The 10,102-nt window shown below is 32.9% G+C and overlaps 2 protein-coding genes across 4 annotated transcripts in view; one reads left to right on the plus strand and one right to left on the minus strand.

Moving 5' to 3' along the window:
- The window catches only part of LOC128027335 (proton-coupled amino acid transporter 1), a 34,067-nt gene extending 31,847 nt beyond the window's left edge, over positions 1-2,220 (minus strand). Inside the window, exons 1-2 of one of the 3 annotated variants that reach the window (XM_052614872.1) lie at positions 2,177-2,220; positions 389-498 (exon numbers count right to left, since the gene is read on the minus strand). In XM_052614872.1, coding sequence (XP_052470832.1) covers positions 389-416 — 28 coding nt within the window. In that variant the 5' untranslated portion in view covers positions 417-498; positions 2,177-2,220. Of the gene's footprint in view, positions 1-388; positions 505-2,044 lie in introns of all 3 variants that reach the window. The other 2 variants (XM_052614873.1, XM_052614874.1) reach the window with 2 other exon arrangements.
- Positions 2,221-3,885: 1,665 nt separating this feature from the next.
- atox1 (antioxidant 1 copper chaperone) lies at positions 3,886-5,848 on the plus strand. Its single transcript, XM_052614430.1, has 4 exons — positions 3,886-4,002; positions 4,191-4,263; positions 4,997-5,132; positions 5,603-5,848. Exons 1-3 carry the CDS (start codon positions 3,997-3,999, stop codon positions 5,119-5,121), a joined length of 204 nt encoding a protein of 67 aa, XP_052470390.1. The 5' UTR covers positions 3,886-3,996; the 3' UTR covers positions 5,122-5,132; positions 5,603-5,848.
- Positions 5,849-10,102: the final 4,254 nt, after the last annotated feature.

Raw genomic sequence — 10,102 nt, forward strand, 5'->3', positions numbered from 1 at the left:
TCATTCATACATATAGAAATCATTCTAATATACTGATTTGCAGTGGAAGAAATATTTTAATGGATACCATGATACTTTTTGATCACATTTGTTTAATGTCTTTGAAAAATAATCATTAAATGTTTGTTAATTTATTTATGGCATTTTTTTAAAAGCTTAGCCACAAAACAAAGTAAAATAAAACAAAATAAAATAAGTTAATAAAATAAAATAAAAATAATAAAAAAAAATAAAAAATAAATAAATAAATTAAATTAAATTCTAAAATAAAACAAAAACAAGATAAAAATAAATAAATAAATAAAAATTTATAAAAATAAAATATAATAAAATATAATAAAATAAAGGTCACCATCAGTGTCACATAATGAAAAGGAAATTGGTTTACCATCCTGATAGTTGATATCAGAAGCCATGCTTGATTTGGTGGGGTGTAATTTGCCACTGATAGCTTCACTGATCAAAAGCTTCCCTGAGGAGACGCTGCATCTACAGGCTCTGTGACTGCAGACAAATGAACAGTTAATAGCCCTCCCAGAACACACCAATGACGCACAATGTGCCCTTTCTGCGTCATTATATTCTCTATCATCTCCTGGGGCTAAAAACAATATGAGGATATTTTATATCTAAAACAGCTGCGAGGATTTCACAGAGCTACTTCATCATTCACAGCCTCCATCTGTATTATTACGCATGCAGAATAAACGATTATGAATTATATTGTCAAATATGCTTTTTATGTCAGCTGTGAACACTAGCTATATGTTTTTGGTGCTGAAGACAGGGTGCTCACATGAGGGTGAAATACACCAGCTGTATGAGTCAAAAAGATGTTTCAACTATTCCAAACCACATACGTGCAGAACCATCTGATCCAATACAGCCACTGAACAGTAAACGCTAACTAACATTAACACACAACAACAAAAAGACTTGGCTTTTACAAACACGCAACTCCACCAGTACACAATGTAGTGATAAACTGAAGCAGTGAATAAGTTAAAAAAGAAAGCTTGATTATTTTGCTAGTTATGTGTGTGCATAAGATAATGCAAAGCAGCTCTATTCAATTCTGTCAAATCTAAAATCAATGTTTGACTTTGGAGTGGCCGCTGCTTTGCCTTCAACACATTTCCCATAGACTACTTAATGTCTCGGGTATGTAAAAGTCAAATCAATAGAAATACAGGTCAATGGAAAAGAAAAGCCTTCCATGACCATGCAGTTCACTTGCTATTTAATAAACATGCTGCATATAAAAACATGCTTTAAACAGAAGTCTTTATCAACAAAGTAAAACTACATTTCTTAGCTGTAACTGTTTGTGCAGCTTAAGATTTCAGAAAGGACACTGACAAGCTGGACATGCAAAGTTGTTTTACTAACTATCGTAACATATTGCATTAAAAAAAAACGTGCTTTAAACAGAAGTCTTAATCAACAATAAAAAAACATGCTTAAAAATTATAAATAATAAAAAAGGCAATAAAAAACATGCAATAAATAAGATCCCATTTGTTTATTAAAACATGCATTAGCTAGCATGACCTAACTAATTTCTTAAAACATTTCTTAATATTTATAAATGTCAGCAACGTTAAACTGTTCTATGCTTGTTTCATGCAGTTCATTCAATTAGTGTATTAACTAAAAACAATGTTTGCTTTTAACAATATATATTGGTAGGCCTACAAACTGCAATTCACACTAATATTAATAAAGGGTTTAGAAGTATTGTTAATCCGTGTAAACTGATTTTAAGTAACGCTAACATTAACAAATGAAAGCTTACGGTAAGATTACCAAGCATAACAGGTAAATATAGTACAGAAGAGCCATATACTGAATACCTGGATACTGTATAATAACTGACATGCATGTTTACATCGATCACGACAATAACCCGTAAAGAGTAAACTCATAAATAGCAATAATTTCATAAATAGCCAGTGATATGTCCTTTAGACGTCGACAGTCAGTGGTGTCACAATAACAACAACAACAACAGCTGTGCTACATGAAATGGCAGATTTGTACTTACAGTAAGCACAGTTAAATGATGTACACATACTATATAGACCTCATAAAGTCCATATCTGAACCCGGACGTGCTGTGACAGCTCAGAAGTGCACAGATGAGCTGAAATGCTATGATTTGAAAAGGCACTCCTACCGAGATTGTGTTTATCCGCGTCTCCAGTCACATGACCATCGACGACGTGTCGGTCAGCTGATCTCACTTCTGTTCAGCAAACCTACAAACATTTCTCATAATTGTGTTTCTGATCCTACAATTAAGAATTTAACGTTTAAAGTGTATGTAAATGCAGTGTTGCGACCTTGATAAAAATTAAACCATCGTAAATAATAATTAAAACAAATGGAATCTGTTGTAATACCTCGATCCACACTTATTTTATCGTATATTTTATTTTGTTGTTATGTTTAATTTGATTTAAATGCATTGTTTTATTTTCTGGCAGCAGAAGTCGTTTCGAAAAAAAGGGAACGTCTAAAAATGAAGTATTTTAATTACTCCCTTTTTTATGTATAATGGTTATGTCTGTGTATCATTTTTGTGTCAGAATGATAACATCTGAGCTCTTGTAATGTAAAATTTGACAGTATCAGCTCTTTAAACTGCATTAATTATATGTCACAAGGTAAATTCATGCATTATGCAGTTTTATTTATGATTTAGAGCTTTTTCGCATTTGGCTTCCAAACTCTGGAATAGCCTTCCTTATAATGTTCGGGGTTCAGACACACTCTCTAAGTTTAAATCTAGATCTCTTTGGTCAAGCATTCAAATAATGCATCTCATAATTTGTGACTGCAGTTGTATCTGATCAAATCCGCATTCTTATTCTTTAGCCTTGGTTAAACAAATTAATTTTACTTGGTTGGAACAGCAGCTACTCTAATTATATCTCTATTTGTTTCTCTGTTTTGCCATAACCAGGATTTACAAAAGCTCCAGTCTGGATCCAGAGATGATGCCAACTCTGAAACAATTGTACATAACTAACAAATTTTGCTATAAGTGTGATTTGCATCATATAATTATTCCTGTTAATAGTGTTCATCATCTGTTTGACTATGTCTTTGATTAATTTTTCAGAAAGTTTCTGCCATATGCACATAAACTGACACCACAGATAAGCTACTACTAAGTATTTTAGAAACATAACTTTCTGTAAAGTTGCTTTGCAATGATTTGTATCGTAAAAAGCACGATACAAATAAACTTGAATTGAATTGAATTTATGTAGAACTACACAGTTCACTATCGTCACTGGAACACAATCATCATCAGCATCATTAAATCATATATCACTCGTATCATTGTTGTGTTAAAATATTTGCATGCAATTCGTATCCCAAATCTGTGTGTTCATCCATTGATCAGAGACCAACCTCAGCCTGGAGGTCAGCATTCACTGACTGTGTCAAGTGTTCAGCCCCAACGGTCATTCAAAAGACAAAGTAATACATTATTAAATAACCAATGAGTGATTATTAAAATAAACGTTAACATGTTCATCAGTAGTTAAAGCAAAATTTAAATACCTGAAATGATTTTTATAAATCTAGTGGTCAAATGCTGTATATCCACCTGACTAACTGTCCACAAAATTAAAAGACTTTCTGAATGTATATAAATGACAGGCTTATTTAAAAAGAAACATTTAAATGACAAAAAATTAGGGAATTAGGGAGAAAGAAAATAATGTATGAATAATTTATTGGCATTGTGTGAATAATATGCAATCAAGTAATCAACAAAAAGTAACTGTAGTTTGATTACGAGTATTGTGAAATGTAATTTTTAAACTATTTACTGTACGTTTACTTAGTTCCAATGAACTCTTTGTAAGAAAAAAGTAATTTAGAGATGGTCCCTTAATTGAACAGCGCGTCATCTGACTGAACAGCAACAGTGCCGCAGAAGCCATTCATTTGAGCTTGCAGCGACAATCAATCTGATCGATCATGACGGTATTTCCACATTTTATCTACAATATAACTCATAAAGATATGTTTATAGATATGTTTATATTTTTCTTGCAAATTTATGGGCATCCAAAATCACTTTTTGTTTAGCATAACTCCCCAGACACTTAGCTTTGTAGCTAGCTGGTGAATGAAGATTGGTTCCTGTTAGATGTTTTCTTTTCTCATGACAGACTCACGAGTTTTTTGTTGACATGACATGTGAAGGATGCTCTGGTGCGGTCACTCGAGTGCTTCAAAAACTGGGTATGCTTTTTATTTTTCAGATTTCACACAGCTTCCAACACAGTCCTCCTGTAAGACATTTTAACTTTTTTTTATTAATTAAGTGAAACTATTTTGGTTAAACGCATCAAAGTAAACAAAAATAGTGCTGTCAAAATGATTAATCGCATCCAAAATAAAAGTTTTTGTTTACATAATATATGTGTGTATGCTGTGTATATTTATTATGTATATATAAAATCACACACATACAGTATATATTCAGAAAATATTAGCATGTATATATTTATATTCATATAATTTATATTACATATATATATATATATATATATATATATATATATATATATATATATATATTATATATAAACATTGCATATTTTTCTTAAATATATTCACGCATGTGTTTGTGTTTACATGTACATAATAAATATACACAATACACACTCATATATTGTGTTAACAAAACTTTTATTTTGGATGCGATTAATCGCGATTAATCATTTGAAAGCACTACTAAAAATATATTATATATTATATTACATTTAAATATATTTAATATATAGACATTGCATATACATTGCATATACATTGCACATTGCATATCATATGTGAACAAGACTTTTATTTTGGATGCGATTAATTACGATTAATCGGTTGACAGCACTACTATATATATATATATATATATATATATATATATATTGTAGATGTGCTTTGCCATAGTTCTTTGTTCAGCTGTGTTTCTAAACAGATGTCAAGTTTGAGATTGATCTGCCCAACAAGAAGGTCTTCATTGAGTCAGACAAAGGCACGGATGTCCTTCTAGAAACACTGAAAAAGACTGGGAAAACTGTGACCTACATCGGTATGAAATGAAACATTCTAAGGTGAGAAGCAGCTGTTTAATACAAATAAGACAATTAATACATTTGTTGTTAACTGAAGCATTACCTCAAATAAATATCTTTTGGTCCGATATCAGAGAAGTTTCATTTGAACAGCCCTGAAGTTTTCGGTTTTTGATCAGTTTTTGTGTTGTTGTTTTTTTTTTTATGTTACATTGTAACATAATGGTTTCATGATCAGTTTCCATCCTGCTGATAAGCTCGCACAAGTAAATTGTGTCTCTGCTTTTGTATATTTAAATACCCTTACCCGGATATATTTGTTTTTACGAGTGCATGGCCTTTTTTTTGCTTTCAGGTAGTGAAGATTTTAGTTTTTCTTTAATTGTCATTTTTCTTCTGATCCTACTTCTCATGGTGAAGATCCTGCAACACACAAACACAGCATTTGAAATGACCTAAAGTGGACTTGTGTTAAGCTCTACTTTAATCTTTGAACTGTGTTTTAATAGGTTTGAAAATGATGCCGCGGGACTCCCTGATTGGACAAATTATTACATATCTTCGGGACCACTGAAGGAAATCGGTTCAGCAGGGCCTAATGAAGAGCAGCTACCAGGCTTTATATCATCTGTATTATGAGAATGTTGTAATATAACCGTTTACAATGTAGTTGTTTTCCTGCCACACATACTTGTAATTGTATAAGTGTCTAGAACTTAAAATAAAGGTTCCTGTATTCAGGAAAGAAAACTGTGTGTTTGGCTATAGCTAGTGTTATTATAGTTTAAATTAAAATGCTACTATAGTTATTATTCATATTTTGATTTTATTTTATATTGCTTTATTAATTTTAATTTCAATTTTAGTTATTTTAATACATCAAGTTAAACTAATAACTGTTATTAGTTAAACTAACTGTTATATAAATTCAGTGTCATGGAGTCCTTCAGAAATCATTAAAATATGCTGATTTATCAACTGGAAACAGTTGTGCAGCATTTATTTAGAATATAATATTTTCTAACAATATAAGTCTTTATCTCTTTTTATCAATTTAACTAATATTTGCGGAATAAAATCATTAATTTCTTTAAATAAATAAATAAATACTGAACCCAAACTTTTGAATGGTAGTGTATATTGTTACAAAAGATTTATATTTTGAATAAATGTTGTTCTTTTTATTCATCAAATTATATATCCATCTAAAGAGTCCACAGCAAAACTGTAATAAATCAGCACTCAATAATTATTTCTGAAGGATCATGGAGACTGGAGTAATGATGCTGATGAAAATTCAGCTCTGCATCACAGGAATAAATTACATTTTAAAGTATATTAAAATAGAAATCCATTATTTTAAAATGAAATAATATTTCACAATTTTACAGGTTTTTTTCTGCAACTTTGATGCACCGAAGAAAAACTTTTTGAAATAATTTTCAGCTTCAGTTCTAAGGCTCCTACTGGAGTAATATACCTACAGTGAAGAAGTACATTTTGTGAACTGGACGTCACTGAACTGGGCTTAGATTTTAAATTGCCCTCAGTTCGCCAGTAGGGGGCAATGATACCCTGTCAACAAAACAAAGCTATTTCTCCAAGCAGCATTCTTTAAATCTGCTATCTGCCTGTTTTTTCAGGCCAAGGACAGAGCTGTACAGAGATATATTAATATCATTACTGTTGTACAATATACTTTTGTACACATTTGAATGTGGGAGAGACAATTAAACACTATATAAGTTTTAGCTTTCAAACTTGAAGTTACCTTACATTGCATTCTCTTTTAATGCATAATTAAAAAAATAATAATGAAAAATGATGAAAATAAAAATGTGTTCTCATTGCAGTTAAAGATTTCTCTTAAATGTAAACTGGACATACTCCACATCTAAGAAGGCAAAAAGCATGAAAAAAATAAAAACAACAACCGCTGTACATCTACTTTATGGTGTTTGTTGGATACCAATACCAGTTTTGTGTATTATCAGCACCGTCTAGTGTGTGGAATACAGATCCACAAAAATAACAGTGAGTGTAATAATTGTTCTCATTGATGCAGAACAGGTTCGTACCTGAACAGAATCTGAAAGAGTGAACCAGAGGCTTGCTTTCTATTGTTCAAGCTGGTATCATTGCTAAGGGAGTAGCTTATAAAAGCACAAGGCATGCTGACAGATAATGCAGCTGTACTGAACCAGGGCCGTCATCAGGGGTAAAAAAAAAAAAAAACACTGTCATGAGGGGCTCTTTGAGGTCCTTTATGAATTTTAGCAACTGCACTGTATATAGAAGATAATTATTTATTTACTGATGAAACAATGCCATTTAATTCCACAAAAAGATTCCAGTCTGGATAGAATGCAGCAATATTGCAGTTGTATATCACTGAACAATTAACCGAAAGACGATTAAAAGCGTCTTCTGCCATTCTTTACACTTTGCCATGGAAACTCACTCATGCTACTGTGGTGTCAACACAACTGATCTTTTGTTTTTTGTGGAATGGCTTGTGAAAAGAGTAAACCTTGCTTGCTAGGAGGAGCTTTGTCTCAAGCCCATTCATTTCTCTGAGGTAATGAATCACTGTTAGAGACTGACTGTGTTTTCAGTGTGATGCTGCAGATCACAAATAGAGGCCATTAGCAAGTTATTACTGGAATCTTTGTTTGTTTGATTAGACCTAATTTTAAATAAGAAGCTTTTTTTTTTAAAGTCTTTCTCTAAGTCCAAGTCTGTGGTTTTCCTGCAGAATTGGGATACTTTAACACTGTTGATGTGGGTTGTTTTTCATTCCCGCGTGTTTGAAGCGACTCCAATAACATGATGTTTATCCCCTGTAATGTGAATTTTAGCAGGTGGATCCCTCCAACAAAATGTGTATTTTAACCCCCAGAACACAAGGGACCCCCTCGAATGGCAATTGGGCTAGTTTTGAGCAGCGATTGGGTGGGTTTTCTTGTGAAAACCTGGCAACCCAGACTTCAATCATAACGTTATATAGTTCCTTTCCACGTATGTGACTTAGCTATGTGGGCAAATGTTAAATTAATCTAAACCAACCATATTTTAGGCTTTATTTCAGAAATCTGTTTTTTAATATCCACTTTTTAGTATCCAATCAGTTTCTATTGGACAAAAGTCGAGCGATATATTTTTGCAACTAACCAATCCAGCAACTATTTACAACCTGAATATGCAAGGCTTCCGGTGATGCTTGCAAAGTTATCTGTCTGTACAAAAACAATGCATTATGCTGCTTTATCTTATCTTTATACAACACATTATCAAGAATCACAAACACAACACAAGCAACACAAGTTACGTAATCAGATTACTTTTTTCACGTTATTTGTTTGTAAAATAATTAATGCCATTTACTTTGTTTTACTATTTATTGATTTTAAAAGTAACTTTCCCAAACACTGCACAGTGGTTTGTAGCGCATTTATTGATTTACAGTTTACTGCACTTTTTATTCAGGCGCTAATGCATCGGAAGTCTTGCGCATTCAAAGAAAATAGCCAACTAATTTACTTCCATGATGCAAAATAAAATAGATATTACATTCATAAATATATCAAATTACTTAAGTAAGATGCAAACAGCAATTCACACACTTACTAATAAGACAGCAGGTAGAGTAGAGCTGCTACAGAAAATGTGAACATGACAGTAGTTCTCAGACAGCCTGACCAAATCCAGTCACAAGCGACAGCTGCTTGATAGAATATTTGGACTTTTCGCCTTGGTGCTACTGAAAACAGTAAAACATTTTTGCAAAGAATAAAATCTGCAGATAAATGTCAAATGGGGCATTGAAAAGAATTCCTTCTTTTCTCAAGATTTTGAGCCTGAAAGACGTGACTAAAGGGAGATGCCATGCATGTAGAGACAAGTGCAATCATGCACTCATCAAGGTAAGAAGCATCCAATGTAGCAGAAGCACAGCAGTACAGCACAGCCTGTTACAATTCATCTGCAGACTTCAGAATGCCCAGCGTTTTCAAAAATAAGAAAAAATAATAATTATAAACAGATTTATGAACAACTTATGCACTTTATTGTGTACCCAAAGCTCTTTACAATCATATGGGTCTGTTTCTCTCCTCAATCACCACCAGCTTTAAATGTTTATGCTTAAAACAACTGTGCTGGGGTGTGTTTCCCTTAAGCATCATTAGTTGACTATAGTCTGTTGTTACCAACATAGTCCAACCTCTAAAAGTGTAACCTATAAAACCGTAGTTCAAGTGAACATTTGCGAACTGCATCTCAAGCATATGTGGTTGGAGCTCTCCACCTGTCGTTGGAAGCATATAATATAGCACAAGTTTTGTACAAATGTGCCAGAGCTGGTTTTCATACAGTAACCCTGGGTGAAAAGCAGTGCTAACCATATTTCTAAATTATGAATATGAACATACCTTTACCCACAGATACAAGTGGGGTTTGGATGACGATGACCCAGAGTTAAGCTCAGTGTTATAATGAAAATGATTATGAAAAATCACCCTGTGATGCCAAAATGATTATTTTTAATGACAGCCTGTTATCCAAGCCCTGTGCATGTGCTTGTTTGATTTTTATGAATTTAAATACAACCTGGGGCCGGTTGCATAAAAGCTTAAGATCAGTCTTAAAAGTTAGTCAGCTATTTATTTATTTCTTTAAATCCAAAAATTAGACTGATTTCCCTTTGGCTAACTGTTAGCTGGTCAAACTTTCACTGACTTACGTATAGAGGCTAAGTTTATACAAATGGCCCCTGAACATAATTCCTAAGCTTTATCCAGCTTTTAGCCTCTCGTCACCAGGTCACTGTAACCAGCAGATCTGGACCAAGACCTAACAACCCAATCATCACACAATCCCAGCCTGCTCACTATCAGTCCATTTGCTCCATCTGTCAGCTCACCATCTTCCTGATGTTTTCCATCCATGTCTATCCGTCCATCTGTGGAGGAAAAGATCAAAGGGATACAAAGGAAGCGCTATTGTATTTT

This window comes from Carassius gibelio, chromosome A14 (genome assembly GCF_023724105.1).
Source record: "Carassius gibelio isolate Cgi1373 ecotype wild population from Czech Republic chromosome A14, carGib1.2-hapl.c, whole genome shotgun sequence".
NCBI lineage: Eukaryota > Metazoa > Chordata > Actinopteri > Cypriniformes > Cyprinidae > Carassius > Carassius gibelio.

Bases quoted from the DNA above. Each gene is read 5' to 3' on its own strand.
- atox1 (XM_052614430.1), top strand. The intron at 4,264-4,996 runs GTATGCTTTTTA...GTTTCTAAACAG, and splicing joins TCGAGTGCTTCAAAAACTGG to ATGTCAAGTTTGAGATTGAT.